The 19,656-nt window shown below is 40.4% G+C and overlaps 1 protein-coding gene across 3 annotated transcripts in view; it reads left to right on the top strand.

Annotated features, from left to right (window-relative positions):
• The window catches only part of APC (APC regulator of WNT signaling pathway), a 140,223-nt gene extending 125,310 nt beyond the window's left edge, over window positions 1-14,913 (top strand). For all 3 annotated transcript variants that reach the window (XM_069962714.1, XM_069962712.1, XM_069962713.1), the window contains 8 exons: window positions 2,989-3,087; window positions 4,252-4,630; window positions 5,391-5,486; window positions 5,572-5,711; window positions 5,833-5,910; window positions 6,654-6,770; window positions 6,904-7,118; window positions 7,321-14,913. In XM_069962714.1, the coding sequence (XP_069818815.1) occupies window positions 2,989-3,087; window positions 4,252-4,630; window positions 5,391-5,486; window positions 5,572-5,711; window positions 5,833-5,910; window positions 6,654-6,770; window positions 6,904-7,118; window positions 7,321-13,765 (7,569 nt within the window). In that variant the 3' untranslated portion in view covers window positions 13,766-14,913. The remainder of the gene's footprint in view (window positions 1-2,988; window positions 3,088-4,251; window positions 4,631-5,390; window positions 5,487-5,571; window positions 5,712-5,832; window positions 5,911-6,653; window positions 6,771-6,903; window positions 7,119-7,320) is intronic.
• Window positions 14,914-19,656: the final 4,743 nt, after the last annotated feature.

Below are 19,656 nucleotides of genomic sequence, written 5' to 3'. Positions count from 1 at the left end.
TGCCGAAAAACACCTCAAGAAGCCAGCTCAGTTCTGGAAAAGTATTCTATGGACAGATGAGACAAAGATCAACCTGTACCAGAATGATGGGAAGAAAAAAGTTTGGAGAAGAAAGGAAACGGTACATGATCCAAGGCACACCACATCCTCTGTAAAACATGGTGGAGGCAACGTGATGGCATGGGCATGCATGGCTTTCAATGGCACTGGGTCACTTGTGTTTATTGATGACATAACAGCAGACAAGAGTAGCCGGATGAATTCTGAAGTGTACCGGGATATACTTCCAGCCCAGATTCAGCCAAATGCTGCAAAGTTGATCGGACGGCGCTTCATAGTACAGATGGACAATGACCCCAAGCATACAGCCAAAGCTACCCAGGAGTTCATGAGTGCAAAAAAGTGGAACATTCTGCAATGGCCAAGTCAATCACCAGATCTTAACCCAATTGAGCATGCATTTCACTTGCTCAAATCCAGACTTAAGACGGAAAGACAAACAAACAAGCAAGACCTGAAGGCTGCGGCTGTAAAGGCCTGGCAAAGCATTAAGAAGGAGGAAACACAGCGTTTGGTGATGTCCATGGGTTCCAGACTTAAGGCAGTGATTGCCTCCAAAGGATTCGCAACAAAATATTGAAAAAAAAAATATTTTGTTTGGGTTATGTTTATTTGTCCAATTACTTTTGAGCTCCTAAAATGTGTAGTGTTTGTAAAGAAATGTGTACAATTCCTACATTTTCTATCAGATATTTTTGTTCAACCCTTCAAATTAAACGTTACAATCTGCGCTTGAATTCTGTTGTAGAGGTTTCATTTCAAATCCAATGCAGTGGCATGCAGAGCCCAACTCGCCAAAATTGTGTCACTGTCCAAATATTTCTGGCCCTAACTGTATACAGTACGTATGTCTACTTTCTTACAACTTTTCTTTTTTATAAATACAGAAGCAGCACCACACCTGTGCTTAGTTCCATTTCAATTGAACTGAGCTGCCATACCTCATACAGTCTGAGGACAAGGGTGGTGCTGTTTTTCTTGCACCTGCTGTTTTTTTTTTTCATAAACATAACACACACAATGATCACTGAATTGCTCTTTCCTTCTGCAATCTACTATTTTTGAAGGTCATATATTTCAGAGAAATGTATTCTGTCATGTTGACAGTCTTTTACTTGATCTAGGACTTTTACTACTTAAATTTTAATTAATCTTTAGCTTGTGCTAATGATCAGAGATGCAGTGTATAGACGACATAGGTACATTCACATGTACAGAATCCACAGAATGTCAGATAATATGCATGTTATTGGACCTCTGCAAAAATCTTGCAGATCAGAATAATGTCTGACAAACAAGTGTCACACAAACTGTTAGTACTGGAGTTCTAAATTTGATGATGAGGTCAGTGCTTGTATACGCATTAACAAGCCATTTCACCTTCTCATTTTGTACTCTGTCATTTTGATAAAACTGTGATATGTATAGTCTCTGGCACTTCCCCCGAAAGGTTAGCCATATGTTCTGCAACTCTGTGCCATAAGTATTGTGCTTAGTCTAAGTGCACTCATTAATAGGTTATTACTGAAGGTGCAGTAATAAATTCTCAGCATACCATGCATTAGGTTTTTATTAAACAGTTTTGGTTACAATTTGTATGTAATGTAAGGTAATATATATTTTATGCAGGGTCACTGGTTTACCTATTTTAGAGATGCATTTTGTGCATTACTACTGCTATCATTTACACTTAGTATTGAATAGTGTTTTCCAGCCAGATGGCTAGTGGCTGGGGCATAGGGCCATTCATAGGACATCTGGGGAATCTTCTGGTCTATGAGTGCTGCAAGGGTGGAGAAGGTTAATCACTGCATGACTTAATGGATGGAGCTGTAATCCCTTCATACCCCTGAGACCGAGTCCTTATGCTTCTGTGTTTCTGGACCAGTGAATATTTTATGTTGTTGTGACTTGTGAGAAGGAACAAAAGGAGCACTGTCTTTATCATTGCACTTTGTACTGGGTGCTGTATTAACTGTACCTATTTGGAATTGTTAGTAAAACAAAAGGTAGATGCTTGAATGTCATATTTATCACAGATTTTTTTTTAAGTATATAAAAGTGTTTTTATTTTATTTTTCTCTAAAAGCTACTTTTTTATGTAATAAGTGTTAGTCATCCAAAAAGAGAGATTTTTTTCACTAGCATTTTATGTCTCCAAAAACTACATGTCACATGTTACTCTTTAATAAAGCTAAAGAGTAACTTTGCAATGCATAGAGCATTAAGCACAAATAGTCTTAAAACCCTAAATTTGCGTCAGGGATTTGTGTAAAAATATTAAAGGAAAAGTCAGGCAAAAAATTTTTATTAAATTATTGTATTGTCCCCCAAAAGTTATACAAATGACCAATATACACTTATTACGGGAAATGCATATAAAGTGCTTTTTTTCCCTGCACTTACCACTGCATCAAGGCTTCACTTCCTGGATAAAATGGTGATGTCACGACCTGACTCCCAGAGCTGTGCGGCCTGTGGCTGCTGGAGAGGATGATGGCAGAGGGACACAGGACACTGGAGGGACACTGAGCATCCCTTTGCCATCATCCTCCCCAGCAGCCACAGCCCGCACAGCTCTGGGAGTCGGGGCGTGACATCACCATTTTATCCAGGAAGTGAATATATATATATATATATATATATATATATATATAATATATAATAAATATATATATGTTTGTGTGTGTGTCAGGAGTTAGCAGCCTAGATACCCTTATTTAAATAACAAAATAAGAGTAGCTGATAATTTCTCAGAATAGCACATTGTAAGATATAAGACTTGCCATCTACAAGGACATGGATAAGTATAGTGTTACAGCCTGAAACATATTTTTTTTCTTTATGGTATATTATTTATGTACTGATAAAAGCACTATAATTTACCTGGCAATGATGAATTTTATTTACATTTTTTACTTATTATAGGGTACCACAGCTCGTGGGGATCATGAGTCTGCCAGTGTTATGAGCTCAAACAGTGCCTACTCTGTTCCACGAAGACTGACCAGTCATCTTGGTACCAAGGTAATTGGACATTTTAATACTTCCTTTTCCAATGTTGGTAAATCTGTGCCTTTTAATTCAATTGATTTATATTAAACACTTTATAAATGAGACTGTGTTCCACATAATAGTCCATCATTAGCTGTTTGGCGTTGTGTTGTTACCACAACCAGTCAACTGTTTGGGACAATGTATGGGAAGTGAGCACCTCAGCTCTGTAAGTTAAGTTAATAGTGGCACCGGGTAAATGCATTACATCCCCCATTCACTTTAAGGGTGCTGTGTTGAAATACCTTAGTGTATCCATCGCTGTATATCAGCTTCCGTACATTGCTTGGCCCTGCAGCTGGCCGAACAGCTAATGGTGGGGGGTATCCTGCATAGGCCAGAAAACCACTTTAAAAATCATCCTTAAACATACCAGTCCTCAAAGCAAAATCTGATATGTGTCAATTTATTATAATAAAATGTAATAAAAATGTATATAAATATATAATAAAAAAAAAATAAAAAAAAAAATCTTAAACCTGAAATGTCTTTCTGTCTAGTCCAGGATAAAATGCTCATAAACACATTAAAAGCATAAACCATACAAATACATAAGCCCTGGGGCCCTTATAGTACAATACATCAACACAGAGGGTTAGGGAGTGCGGTACAAAAGCATATGAAAACAAATAAAAGAAAAAATGGAAGAAAAAAGAAAACAAAACAAAACATAAAGGTGTAAAAGTGTATAAAACAACTAAATACTCATATAAATAGCCATATAGTCATTGTACTGCAATGCTTCAAATGCTTCACTTTAAAAATCAAGCCACAGCACTAGACCATACTCACCTTGTCTAGTGCAATGAAGATGCTGCAGTCCGCCTTGATGACTTTCCTAAGTTGCTGCTGAGAAGCGTGTAAGGGAGGGACAAGAGTGCTGGTGTTGGACTTGGTGAGAGGGGTATGCTGTAGTTTCTTACACAAGTAGCAAGCTGTAGCTTAGTTAATAATTAACGTAGTATTACCATTTAAGAATATAACTAATTTGTAGTAAGCAATATTTGATAAAATAATGATTAAAGATTGATATGACACAAAGATTATAACAGATTCTACTGTTACTTACATTCTTTAGTTTGACACTTTTTGACATTTTAAAATATAAATCTAACATGCAAAATAATCTGTTTATAGGTGGAAATGGTATATTCGCTTCTGTCAATGCTTGGTACTCATGACAAGGATGATATGTCTCGCACTCTACTAGCCATGTCAAGCTCCCAGGATAGTTGTATTGCCATGCGCCAGTCTGGATGTCTTCCTCTGCTCATTCAGTTACTACATGGAAACGATAAGGATTCAGTGCTGCTTGGAAACTCGCGTGGCAGTAAGGAAGCCCGTGCCAGAGCAAGTGCAGCTCTTCACAACATCATCCACTCTCAACCTGATGACAAAAGGGGGAGGAGAGAAATACGAGTCTTGCATCTCCTTGAACAAATTCGGGCTTACTGTGAAACATGTTGGGAATGGCAAGAAGCACATGAACAAGGAATGGATCAGGACAAAAATCCAAGTATGATAGACTCTTAAATAGCATGTAGTATGATGATAGGACGGATTTTGTAACATTTACAACACTGCACATCTTGGAGGTTTATAACTAAGGGAGTTTTATTACTTCTTGACTGGGAATAGCTGACACCAGATTGTGGACACAGCCATATTATTGAGTGACATCTGCTATGGGCAGATAATTTATCCACTGGTATGGAGACTGACACTCCGTTTGGGTCATGTATTGCTAGCTATATGTATTTCCTCAAAGGAAGATTTGTTGTTATTGCTTCTTTATTGGCTACTTGCACTGCATAGTACATCAGATACATATGTTGGGAAAATTTCATATAGCTCAAAGGTAGACACCATTATTCTTTACGCTATACCAACATATACCAGGTACACCAATTTCTACCAGCCTGCTGGAGATCAAAAGGCTTTCTTTTGACATTTGGCATGTAAATATCTATCTATACGCATATCGTACATGGACACTGCAGATGTATTATAAATTCAGCCATTCACTGAATGATGTGCTCGCACCTACACATAATACAGGCAACAATTTTATAAGATTAATAATGTTATGTTATGTTTTAGTTTATGAATATTTAGCTTGTGAACTAATGTTCAGCCTTTTGTCAGTTTAGTATGTAACAGATTACAATGAACATATAGATTTGCATGTAAAAATAGTTTTATAAGAATGTCCCTGTGTGACATCAGGTTTGTTAAAATTACATTTTTTTAACCTGTATTGTCATGTTTAAATTCAGTGCCTGCTCCTGTGGAACACCAGATCTGTCCTGCTGTGTGTGTACTAATGAAACTCTCATTTGATGAAGAACATAGGCATGCAATGAATGAACTTGGTAAGGTCATGTACAACATATACTGTTACTGACAAGTTGGAGAAGAAGGTGACTTCTAAATTGCGATTTTATTTTGTACTTCTAGGAGGATTGCAGGCTATTGCAGAGCTTTTGCAAGTGGACTGTGAAATGTATGGACTTATAAATGACCACTATAGTGTTACTTTGCGGCGATATGCTGGAATGGCATTGACCAACTTAACATTTGGAGATGTAGCGAATAAGGTAGTTATTACACATTCTCTACTTGTCCGCTCTATATATCCAATCTGTTGGTAAACATTTTCTGTTTCTCATCATCCGATGCATATTGTTTGTTTTCATTTTTTGGGTTTTTGGCTTTCAGGCTACTCTGTGTTCGATGAAAAGCTGTATGAGAGCCCTCGTAGCTCAGCTAAAATCAGAAAGTGAAGATTTGCAGCAGGTAATGTGTCTACTGGGCTTATGGTGTTTAAATTGCTATATAAAAAAGGCTTTTATTACAGCTCATACAAAAACCATCTATAACATTGATATATGAAATGTTGTGGTTTTGGTAAGTTGTCATGCAGTGAAAAATATAGATGTATATTAGCTGTATATGTACTATGGCTGCTTTGAGCAGCTTAAAATGTTGGAGGCAGAGTAAATATAGATTGTTTAGTTCAGCCTATATAACATACCCTGTAGTGTACTGAAAGTTATTTGCATGGACTTCTGCATATGCAGCTCTGCTTGATACCACCACCCAAATTGGAAGCGCTCTTCAGGGCCCCTTTGTAAAAAACTTAAGTGGACAATTCACGTTACCTCATATGGGGTTATTTGACTTGTTGTTTGTTAGACTTTTTGTAATGGCTACCTGTCAAATGTGTATGGAAGCTTACCAACTCTTCCTCAACAATGTCTGGATTGGGCATGTTGAATCCTTTTGTTCTTGGGGAGGTAAGCCACTGTTTATCAACCCCTTCCCATTTAGTTTAGGACATGTATATGTAGGGATCCTAAAAAGATAGCGGACAACTATCATATGTGTATGGGCCAAAAGTAAATAAAGAAATGAAACCGGTTTGCCAAGAGTAGAGACTGCAACCTTACTGGTCTTTTGGCTACATTGCACAGAAAACACCAGCAATATGAAAGAATTACGAAAAAGCTGTATTTGTTATTCATTATTATGTGTTGCAGGTCATTGCAAGTGTTCTTAGGAACCTGTCTTGGAGAGCAGATGTCAACAGTAAAAAGACTTTGCGTGAAGTTGGCAGTGTGAAAGCACTGACAGAATGTGCCCTGGATGTTAAGAAGGTGAATAAATAATGTCGATTTGCATTTACATGCTCTAGTACTAGTCTCTATGCAGTTCAGGTATATTGAAAGTATTACAAACTCTAAATCTTCTAATGGTATTTTGCACAATAATTTTTTTATTGTTTTTAAGGAGTCCACACTAAAAAGTGTACTGAGCGCCCTGTGGAACTTGTCAGCCCACTGTACAGAGAATAAAGCAGACATATGCTCAGTTGATGGAGCCCTGGCTTTTTTAGTTGGCACATTAACTTACAGAAGTCAGACCAATACACTAGCCATTATTGAAAGTGGAGGAGGAATACTGCGCAATGTATCAAGCCTCATTGCCACCAATGAAGATCATAGGTATGTGTAAAATACTATATAGAAGTACTTTGTAAATGACATCTATAGATGGTTTTCAATCGTTTAATTTGCACATTTACTTTAGTAATAAATTTTCTATTCAAAAGTGCCTAATAATACTCAGATATTGCATACAAATTTTTAGTATGTAAAGTTATAATTATTATTATTTGTGTAATATTTTTTCCCTGTTTCATCCTAGGCAAATCCTACGGGAGAACAACTGCTTGCAGACATTATTACAGCACTTAAAGTCACACAGTCTGACAATTGTCAGCAATGCTTGCGGGACCTTGTGGAATTTATCTGCACGTAATGCAAAGGATCAGGAAGCTCTGTGGGATATGGGTGCCGTCAGCATGCTGAAGAACCTCATACATTCAAAGCACAAAATGATAGCAATGGGCAGTGCAGCAGCTCTAAGAAATCTTATGGCAAATAGACCTGCTAAATATAAAGATGCCAATATCATGTCTCCAGGATCTACTGTCCCATCTCTTCATGTTCGCAAGCAGAAAGCATTAGAAGCAGAGCTTGACGCACAACATTTATCTGAAACCTTTGACAACATTGATAACCTAAGTCCTAAAACCTCTCACCGCAATAAACAGAGACATAAGCAGAATATGTACAGTGAATATGCTCTAGACCCCAGTCGACATGATGAGTCTATCTGTAGGTCTGACAACTTTAACCCTGGGAATTTAACCGTTCTTTCTCCATATATGAATGCGACAGTTTTGCCAGCACAATCTTCCAGGACTGCAGGTGATGGCAACAGGACAGAAAAGGACAGGGAAAGGCAAGGAATAAATGCCTATCATTCAGTGAGTGAAGGAAATTCCTCTAAGCGTGGAATACAGCTAACAGCTACTGCTCCAATTTCTAAAGTGTTGGATGAGGTCTCTAATATTCATCTTGTTGAGGAAAGAATTTCTCCACCGACTTCAGAAATGCACAGCTCATTGGAAGAAAGAAATGGTTCTAGAAAGACTTCTTCAAACCATTCTCTGACAAATCCATACAGTTTTAAGGGAGATCATTCTAACAGAGCATGTCCTGTATCCTATATCAAAATGTCATCAAATGATAGTCTAAACAGTGTTGGCAGCACAGATGGTTATGGAAAACGTGGTCAAGTAAAACCTTCCGTTGAAGCTTACTCTGAGGATGATGAGAGTAAATTTTGCAGTTATGGACAATATCCTGCAGGTTTAGCTCACAAAATACACAGTGCTAATCACATGGACGATAATGATACTGAACTAGACACCCCAATAAATTATAGTTTAAAATACTCAGATGAACAGCTGAATTCTGGCAGACAAAGCCCAACTCAGAATGATCGATGGGCAAGACCCAAACACTTGATAGACAATGAAATAAAACAAAATGAGCAAAGGCAACCTAGAAACCAAAAGACGTCTTATAATGCATTTACTGAAAATAAAGATGAAAAACACAAAAAATTCTCTTCACACTTTAGCCAGCCAGAAAATGTGTCTCCATATCGATCAAGAGCTCCTAACACACAAGGAGATCAATTGAGAGCAAATTCTACTATTGGAATGAATCAAAAGTCTAGTAAACCACATTGTCAGGTTGACGAGTACGATGATGACAAAACAACAAATTTTGGTGAACGTTATTCTGAGGAAGATCAGCAGGAGGAGGAAGATGACAGGCAAGTTAACTTCAATATCACTACCTATAACCAAGAAGAACATCATGTTGAGCAGCCCATTGATTACAGTCGTAAGTATCAAGCAGATGTTCCACCGTCAACTCAAAAGTCATCATTTTCCTTCTCAAAGAGCTCTTCTAAACAGAGAACTAAAAAAGATCATGTGTCATCTAGCAGTAATATGCCAACACCATCGCCAAATACAAACAGACAGAATCAACTTCATCCAAATTCTGCTCAAACCAGAAGTGGACAATCCAGACAGAAACAAGCTACAAGTAAACCTCCTTCAATCAACCAAGAGACAATACAGACCTACTGTGTTGAAGACACACCTATATGTTTTTCTCGCTGCAGTTCCCTATCATCTTTGTCGTCTGCTGAAGATGAAATTGAAGGACGAGAGAGAAGTGTCCAGGGAGAAGGTGGAAATAACAATCTTCAAGTAACTGAACTAAAAGATGGCAGGGATTCTACATCTAAAGAAGGTGCTTCTACTGAAACTCGTTCAGCACCACATCATATAAGAACTAAGACATCTAGACTTCCAACTTCAAACTTGTCTCCATCAGATGCCTCAAGACACAAATCGGTTGAATTTTCTTCAGGGGCTAAATCTCCCTCAAAAAGTGGTGCTCAGACACCTAAAAGCCCTCCAGAACATTATGTCCAAGAAACTCCCTTAATGTTCAGCAGATGTACCTCTGTGAGCTCACTGGATAGTTTTGAAAGTCATTCAATAGCTAGCTCTGTGCAAAGTGAACCATGCAGTGGTATGGTTAGTGGAATAATAAGTCCTAGTGACCTTCCCGACAGCCCAGGGCAAACAATGCCTCCAAGCAGATGTAAAACTCCACCACCCCCTCAAGTGGCACAAAGTAAGAGAGAGATAAGTAAACCAAAGGCAACAAGTAATGCAGAGGAAAGGGAGCCTGTGGCTAAACAGACTGCTGTGCATGCAGCAGTTCAGAGGGTTCAGGTACTTCAGGAAGCTGACACCTTGCTCCATTTTGCTACTGAGAGTACACCAGAAGGATTTTCCTGTGCATCCAGCCTCAGTGCTCTTAGCCTTGATGAACCATATATTCCTAAAGATGTGGAGCTTAAAATTATGCCTCCGGTGCTTGAAAATGATCCAGTCAATGAAGCAGAGTCTGAGAAATCTAAAGAATCTTCAGAACGCCTGGAGAAAAAGGAAGAGAAACAAGGAGAACCAGAAAAAGACATGCTAGATGACACTGATGATGATATTGACATATTGGAGGAATGTATAATATCTGCTATGCCTACAAAATCCTCAAGAAAAAATAAGAAATCTTCCCAACCAGCTGCATCCAAAGCCCCTCCTCCTACTGCTAGGAAACCAAGCCAACTTCCAGTTTATAAACTACTTCCTCCTCAAAACAGACTTCAAACTCAAAAGCATGTGAGTTTCACCCATGCAGATGATATGCCTAAAGTGTATTGTGTGGAAGGCACGCCTATAAATTTTTCCACTGCAACTTCTCTCAGTGACCTCACAATAGAATCACCACCAAATGAGCTAGTAAGCAATCAGGCTAATGCTGCACCTGCTAACTATGAAAGAAGGGACACAATACCCGAAGGTAAGAGTACAGATGAGAGACAAGGTGGAAAAAGCTCAAAGACTACTGCTCCAGGGGTAGATGAAGATAAAACAGAGGAAGGTGATATCCTTGCAGAGTGCATACATTCTGCAATGCCCAAAGGTAAAAGCCACAAGCCTTATAGAGTCAAAAAGATTATGGATCAAATGAATCATACATCTACTAGTGCTACAGGAAATAGAAATGCACAAGAACATGAAAGGAAGTCAACCTCCCCAGTAAAACCTATGCCACAACCAGATGGCCGTTCAAAGAAAAACTCAGATCAAAAAAGTAGTTTAATTCCTGAGAAACCTTACAGTGACACAAGAAAACCAAATGCTAAAACTCCAAGGGAAACAAATGAGAAAATACCAAACAACGAGGAACGTGTAAAAGGAAGCTTTGCATTTGATTCACCTCACCACTATACTCCAATTGAGGGCACACCTTACTGCTTTTCAAGGAATGATTCTTTGAGTTCATTAGATTTTGATGAAGATGATGTTGATCTTTCCAAAGAAAAGGAAGAGTTGAGGAAAGAAAAAGAAGTGAAAGAAACGGACACAAAAGCAGATAAAAATTACCCATCATCAAATCAGTCATTAGGGCAAGGGCAGCACGAGCAAAATAAAGCTGGAAGAGGTTCATCTAAATCCTTACTGCAAAAGCAGGCTTCATTTCCACCTACATCTAAAGTCCAAGCAGGAGCATCTGATGAGAAAATGCAAAATTTTGCTATTGAAAATACACCTGTATGCTTTTCCCGCAATTCATCTCTCAGCTCATTAAGTGATATTGACCAAGAAAATAATAATAAAGAAGTTGAGCCAACTAAGCAAAATGAACAACCTGACTCCCAGATAGAAATGCGGAGACCTCAGACCTCAGGGTACGCTCCCAAATCTTTTCATGTTGAAGATACCCCAGTTTGTTTTTCTCGTAATAGCTCTCTGAGTTCTTTAAGTATTGACTCTGAAGATGATTTGCTGCAAGAATGCATTAGTTCTGCAATGCCAAAGAAGAAAAAGCCCTCAAAGAACAAAAGTGAAAATGAGAAGGTCCGTTCGAATAGTATTGGTGGTATTCTTGCTGAAGAGCCAGATCTTACCCTAGATTTAAGAGACTTACAAAGCCCAGATTCTGAAAATGCATTTTCTCCAGATTCAGAAAGCTTTGACTGGAAAGCAATCCAGGAAGGTGCCAATTCAATAGTTAGTCGATTACATCAGGCAGCTGCTGCTGTCTCATTGTCCCGACAAGGATCTTCAGACTCAGATTCAATACTTTCTTTAAAATCCGGTATTTCTTTAGGATCACCTTTCCATCTAACACCTGACAAAGAAGAAAAACCTATCACTGCAAACAAAGGGCCAAGAATTTTAAAGCCTGGAGAGAAAAGTTCTCTGGAGGGAAAGAAAAATGAAGACGAGTCTAAAGGCATTAAAGGGGGAAAGAAGGTGTATAAAAGTATGATAACAGGAAAATCACGCTCTAGCTCTGATTTTTCAAGTCAGTGTAAACCTCCAGCACAAGCAACTATGCCCTCAATATCTCGAGGTAGAACAATGATTCATATTCCAGGAGTCCGTGCTAGTTCTCCAAGTACGAGCCCTGTTTCGAAGAAGGTTCCTGTCCTAAAGAATACCCCAGCTAAAAGTTCTAATGACAACTCTGTTAGCTCTCCTAGAGTGCAAAAACCAATAAAATCAGAATCATTCTACAATAACCGATCAACTGCTACCTCAGGTGGACCAAGTAAGGGACCTTCTAGATCAGGTTCAAGAGACTCTACTCCCTCAAGGCCTTCCCCTCAACCATTAAGCAGACCTATGCAGTCACCTGGTCGAAGTTCCATCTCTCCAGGCAGAAATGGGATTAGTCCGCCAAACAAATTTTCTCAGTTGCCAAGAACATCTTCCCCTAGCACAGCATCCACCAAATCCTCTGGTTCAGGCAGAATGTCATATACATCTCCTGGTAGGCAGTTAAGTCAGCAGAATTTGACCAAACAGTCAAATCTACCCAAAACATCCAGTGGAATTCCAAGAAGCGAGTCTGCATCAAAAGGCTTGAATCAAAATACAAACAACACTGGATCGACTAAAAAAGTAGAGCTGTCTAGAATGTCTTCAACAAAATCAAGTGGAAGTGAGTCTGATAGATCTGAAAGACCAGCTTTAGTACGCCAGTCAACTTTTATAAAGGAAGCTCCTAGTCCAACTTTAAGAAGAAAATTGGAGGAGTCTGCGTCATTTGAGTCCTTGTCGTCTTCATCAAGAGCTGACTCCCCAACGAGGTCTCAGTCTCAGACACCAGTATTAAGCCCTTCTCTTCCTGATATGTCATTATCAACCCATTCTGTACAGTCAGGCGGATGGAGAAAAACGCCCCCAAACCTAAATACTTCATCAGAGCATGGCGACGTCAGAAAGCGTCATGATATAAGCCGGTCCCATTCTGAATCGCCATCTAGGCTTCCAATTACTCGATCTGGGACTTGGAAGCGTGAGCATAGTAAGCATTCATCATCACTCCCTCGCGTTAGCACTTGGAGAAGAACTGGAAGCTCATCTTCAATTTTGTCAGCTTCTTCAGAATCTAGTGAGAAAGCAAGAAGCGAAGATGAAAAACCGCCCTGTTCCTTTCCAGGGCCTAAATCTACAACAGACTGTCCATCTGCGAAAGGAACTTGGAGAAAAATAAAGGAAAACGAAATACTTGAGACTGCAAATAATAGTACTGTTGCTGAATCAGCAGAAGCTAGGACAGTGTTTCAAATGGCACCGGCAGTTTCTAAAACAGAGGATGTATGGGTAAGAATTGAGGACTGCCCAATCAATAACCCTAGGTCAGGCAGATCCCCTACTGGAAATTCACCCCCAGTTATTGACAATATTTCAGAACAAGGGGAAAAGGATGAGGGAGAAAAAAACTCACAAGGAAGGCATAATTCAGGGAATGGAAATGGGCTTGTTTTGGAAAATAGGCAGAAATCATTTATTAAATTGGATGGTTTGGATCCAAAAGGGACTGATCCAAAACCAGTAATCAACAGCCAGCCAGGGCAGGAGACAAATGAAAATTGTGTTACAGAGCGTACTCCGTTTAGCTCAAGCAGTTCAAGCAAACACAGCTCACCCAGTGGGACTGTTGCTGCACGTGTAACTCCATTCAATTATAACCCTAGTCCCAGAAAAAGCAATGCAGATAATAGCACAGCCCGACCATCTCAGATCCCAACACCTGTGACTGCAAACTCAAAGAAAAGGGACTCAAAAAGTGAAGCTACAGACTCTAGTGGTTCACAGAGTCCTAAAAGACATTCTGGATCATATTTGGTGACTTCAGTTTGAAAAGACTATCTGCAGTTATTTCAAATGAAATAATGATGTATTATTTTTTAGCTGTCCATGTATATTGTTCAATGACACAAATATAAAATCTGTAAATACTGATTTTTGATGAGGGTTGTTCAGGAAGCCATAATTCATGAAACAATATTTTCACTTATTCACTGTAAAATAACTGATACAGTTTAAAATAATAAAACATAGGATATTTATAGAGCTTTTTCAAGAAACTGTTTCGGCCTTTAAAAGCAATTCAAGCTTTTTTGGCACCGAAAAGTACTGTAAACAACAAAAATAACAAAAAAAAACCCTTTCTAATTGTAGCTGTATCCATTTATTGAAAAAATCTGACCAACCTTATCATATCAGGTAAAACTTGTATCGAAACAGGAAATAGACCGTGGGTTTAGCAATTGTGAATACATTTACGTAAGCAATTTATCATGCAGTTGTTAACAGCAATGTGATTTCTACTGAAAGGTTTTTGTTTTTTTTCCATTCTCTCCCCCACCTCCTGGCTGGCCTTTCTGCATGACTGATCTGACAATCCAAGTACTGTGATCTCATGATGTGCATAGGTACAGTAGGTATTGTGTAAAAATCTACAATGAAAAAAAGGAAATCTGTGTTGCAGTTAGACAACAACCAACTCCCCCCCCCCCCCCCCCCCTCCTTTTAGACTGTTTTATCAGAGATTAGGTAGGTTTATTTCACTGCTATGCTGTATAGTTTGTCTGGTATTTGAGGTGAGATGGCTGCTCTTTTATGATGAGACTGAATGTCTCAGAGTAATCTAACTGAACATTTCTAAATAAATTATTACTGTATGTAAATTCATAAGTGTTTTTATTGTGAACTGTAAAAAATATTATGTGGCATGCACATTTTTTTATGGGAACCAGGCATTTTTTTTAATAGCTATAGGAGCTGAATTCTGTTGGTTGATCAAAGTATAACCTTAAAGAAACCCCCCCCCCCCCCCCCCCCCACACACACATACATTTAAAAAAAAAAATATTATGGCAGTAGAAGACTCTAAAAACAAACAAAACACGATCTTGACTCTACCAAACCCAATTGTCTGTTCTTTAATGTTTGCACAGTTAAAGTGACACTGTCACCCCCTTTTGTGCATTCTGACATCTCCACACAGGTGTAAAGAGTAAATTTAGCGGTTTTCATACCTTATTTTATATCATACGTCATGGTGCTTGTTCAAGTAAAAAGTAACCTTTTATCAACTGTAGATTGTGTTAAGTGGGTGGGGCCTCGCGGCATTATCGCCACTTAGCCCTGCCCACAACTCCACAGTTGGCCCCGCCCCCTCGTCAGCCATTGGAACAGGCTGGCCGAAAGGACTAGACCCCACCCCCTTTACGTCGGCCAACCAATGGACGTCAAGGGGGTGGGGTCAACGGTGCCATTGTGGGCAGAGCTAAGTGGCGCTAATGCCGCTAGGCCACGCCCACTTAATACAATCTGCAGTTGATAAAAGGATTTTTTACTTGAACAAACACCATGACGTATGATATGAAATAAGGTATGAAAAACGCTAAATTTACCATTTACACCTGTGTAGAGATGTCAGAATGCACAAAGGGGGTGACAGTGTCACTTTAAGCCTTACAATGTTGATCTGAGTAGCTGAAGATTGGTTGCTAGGGACTTGCCTAATTTAAAAATCTGTTTCTATAGCAACAACTTAACAACAAAGAACAAGACCTGTTCAAGTTTTGCTTCAGTCAAGCCTTGCTGGTCGATATATATCCCTGTTATACAATAGTTTTTGTTTTTATTTAATACACAAAAAGGTGAAATACCTCTGAAAGAATTTACTACTTAAAATGTTATTAGAAACATTGAGATTCAAATCATTAATATAATTTTTTGTCTTGCAAAAGAATCTAGCCAACAGTATAAATGTAAACTACCACTTGCTGCCAAAATCCATATAAAAAATGAAGTCACTCAGAAATAGTAATGTTAAAAGTTCTTGTTGTATTTTGCACTTTTGTTTTCCTACTACAACTGGTGTAAATCCTGTTTTCATCACTTAAACTGATTTTACATGTAGTTGTAATTCCAGAAAGGAACTGACTTGTACTAAACTCAATTTATTTATTAATTTTTAAAAAGCTATCTGCACTCTTATCGTCCTTTTTGTTGTTCGGTTTCAGTAGTTGTAGCTCTGCAATGCAGAGCTCCAGTTACTGAAAATACAGATAACCTGCACACACTTGCAGACTGTGTGTACTGTTAGTAATAAAAGTGAATTAGTATGTAAAGCCAAGATGGGAATAATGTATTTCTGAATGGTTGTGGAAATATTTTTAATTTAAATACTAACTTTTTTTTTTTCTTGTTAAGGCAGTTTATCTATGCGTGACTAAGAAAATTTTATGACTTTTGCAATAAAAAATAAAACAATCATTTGTCTGGTTTATGATGAGTCTACCTTCAATGGTTTTAGAATAGAAGCAGAAGAGTTCTGTTGGGCTCTATAGTAAAGTTTAGAAAATTCCAAGGTTTATTTAAAAGCGCTTATAAAGTATTTATAGTGCTTGAAAAGCACTATATTGTAATCCGTATTCTTCTTCCGTTTCTTCTTCCAGCCATATTTCTGCACGTAATACAGCCCGAACCGTTTTGCGCACAGACTCCGTTCAAACTGCGTTTCGAAGCCCTCGGCGGTGTGTGGTGTGCTATCTATTTTTCGTTTCGATCGGATTTGTCGTTTTTAAGAAATTTACGTTTAAAGACCCCCAATTTCCCATAGAAAATAATGGCCCATTGCAAATAATGGCCACATTCTAACCGCTGACAGCCAATCACAGCACATATGCAAATAGCTGAAATATAGCAGCTAATAGGAACTCTAAGGTCTCGTTATGCATTGTATCACACCATCCACAGTCACATGTCCACTATTGGCCAATAGAAGATATAATATATGGAAGGTCCTAAACGATTTTGTCTCCCTGACATGAGTAAGATTGTCATGGTAACCGAGCAATGGTCTTTACCATTATAAGTAGCAGAGGTCAGTCAGTAAAATAGCAGAGCTGAGGCAGCCATGTAGCAGGTACGGGATCCAAGCTGCTCTTAAAGGGACGGTACCCAAGCCGCTCTTAAAGGAACGGTACCCAAGTCGCTCTTAAAGGGACCCAAGCCGCTCTAAATGGGTCCCTTTAAGAGCGAACTAAGTACCTGTAAGAGCGACCCAGGTCCCTTTAAGAGCGACCTGGGTCCCTTGAGGGGGTAAATGGGTCCCTTTAAGAGCGAAATATGTCCCTTTAAGAGCGACCTGGGTCCCTTTAAGAGCGAAATGGGTCCCTATAAGAGCGAAATATGTCCCTTTAAGAGCGACCTTGGTCCCTTTAAGAGCAAAATGGGTCCCTTTAAGACCGACCTGGGTCCATTTAAGAGCAAAATATGTCCCTTTAAGAGATAAATTGGTCCCTTTAAGAGTGACCTTGGTCCCTTTAAGAGCGAAATATGTCCCTTTAAGGGCAAAATGGGTCCCTTTAAGAGCAAAATATGTCCCTTTAAGAGCGAACTGGATCCCTTTAAAAGCAACCTGGGTCCCTTTAAGAGAGAAATATGTCCCTTTAAGAGCAAAAATCGGTCCCTTTAAGAGCGACCTTGGTCCCTTTAAGAGCGAAATATGTCCCTTTAAGAGCAAAATGGGTCCCTTTAACCCCTTAACGACATCGGGCGTAAACTTACGCCCTCGCGCCCTGGTACTTGGCGCATCAGGGCGTAAATTTACGCCCGATGTTTCCCCGATCGCTGCGTGTTCACACACAGCGGTCGGGGAAGATGGCCTGCTATAAATCATAGCAGGCCATCGTAGCTTCACGGCACGTGGGGTGGTTAACACCCCCCGTGCTTACGATCGCCGCTATAGGCTGATCATTTCAGATCAGCCAATAGCGGCGATCGGAACCTTTCCGGGTCATCGATGACCCGGAAAAAAATGGCGGGCGGTGCTGTCCGAGGACGGCACCGACCGCCATTACTGTAAAAAGTAATGGTGATCGCCGTGCCACCGGCCCGATCGCCGTAAACGGCCAGCCGGCCGTTCACGGCGATCGGGCCGGTGGCACGGCGATCAGAGTCCCACAAAATAGTAAATACCTGCCCTGGACCCCTCAGCTAGGTAGCCGAGGGGTCCAGAGCAGGTATTTGTACATTACTCACCTGTCCCGGGCTCCTGATCGGAGTCTTCCGGGTTCGCGGCGTCCTCGTCTTCGTTCGGGTCTTCGGCTTCTTCCGTGACGTCACGTTCGGCTTCTCTCGGCTATTTTCGGCTCCAGCGTCGGCTTTTTCCGTATTTTGCGCTCTGCTGCCCTCTAGCGGCTGATATGTGTAATACACTTATCAGCAGCTACAGGGATGTTCAGAATGTAGAAATTTTTTTTTTTTTCAAATTTTTTTTTCTTCTATTTTCCGCACTCTATCGCCGCTGAGTGTTGATCAGCAGCGCACGAAAGTGCGCTGCTAATCAGCAACTCCTCCTTTTTGGCGTAGGGTGTTTTTTTTCCTATATCCTACTGCCACGGTCTGCTGATAAGTGCCGCGTATAAGTGCGGCATTTATCAGCAACTCCTTTGTTGGCGTAGGTTTTTTTTTATACTTACTGTAAAAAAAACACGTAAAAAACACTACATTACACCACACTACATTGAATAAAGTTTGACACTACACCACTACATACCCCATATACCAATCCCCGTATAAAGATGGCCCCCAGGGTGTTTTCGGCGTAAGAGGGATACATTATTATTGCCTCCGACACCGAAACAGCCAGTGAGGATGAATGGGGGATCCTTCTTTCCTCCATTCATCCTCATCATCAAGTGACGTGTCTGGGGGTAGCGTAGCGTACGCTGCCCCCCCGACACGTCTTTTCTGCCAGTACCGTCCCAATAAGAGATCACGGTATGGCGTGAAATTCTACAAACTCTGTGAGCGTACCTCAGGGTACTCTTACAGATTTAGGGTACGTGCACACTGCGGAATGGCGAAGGATAACTTTGTGCATTCCGCAGCTCGCACCCGCCGGCGGACTGATGCGGCGCATGTCTCCACCCGTGTCATAGACTACATTCTGTGCACGGGCGGATTCCGTCGTCCATCCAAAGAATGAACACGTTGGACGGAGAGCGGAATCCGCCCGTGCATAGAATGGAGTCTATGACACGTGTGGAGACGTGCGCCTGCATCAGTTCGCCGGCGGGTGCCAACTGCGGAATGCACGAAGGGTTATCTGTCGCGATTCCGCAGTGTGCATGTACCCTTAGAATGTATGAAGAAAGGGACACCCGAATGCAGCCCCCAGATGCCCCCTCCCCCCCCCCCCCCCCCATCCTCGGAGTTAGTGGGAAGATCAGCCAGGAACTGATCTTCCCACTGCTGGATAAAGGTCACCACCTGTACGGGGATAACTTTTATACCAGCACCCCCTCTTCCAGTCCCTCGCTGCCCGAGCTACTGTAGCTTGCGGCACGATCCGAACATATCAGAAGTAGTAATAGAGCCCTAATATTTAGTAGCCATATAGCGGCCCCAGCGCTTCTGGATATGAAGGACCCCGTATCACACCAGGACAACATTTTCCAGGTGACGTCCCCCACACTGGAGAACAGGAGACCCCAGAAGAAGTGCAGAGTGTGGTGTAACAGGGGGATCAGGAAGGACACCATTTACCAGTGTGCCACCTGTCCTGATCCCCCCGGCCTCTGCATACTGGATCGCTCCAAGGCGCACCACACGTCACTGGGGTTCTACATTATCTAAATTCTGTCCCTTATTCCTATTTCAGGGGTCACGTTGATCCAGGGATTATTCTGATCGCCATTATGGAGTCGGGAAGGAATTTTTCCCCTGTGATG

Source organism: Dendropsophus ebraccatus, chromosome 3, assembly GCF_027789765.1.
Source record: "Dendropsophus ebraccatus isolate aDenEbr1 chromosome 3, aDenEbr1.pat, whole genome shotgun sequence".
Classification (NCBI taxonomy): domain Eukaryota; kingdom Metazoa; phylum Chordata; class Amphibia; order Anura; family Hylidae; genus Dendropsophus; species Dendropsophus ebraccatus.
The sequence above is the reverse complement of the archived record's forward strand: the minus strand, read 5'-3'. Positions and strand labels throughout refer to the sequence as shown.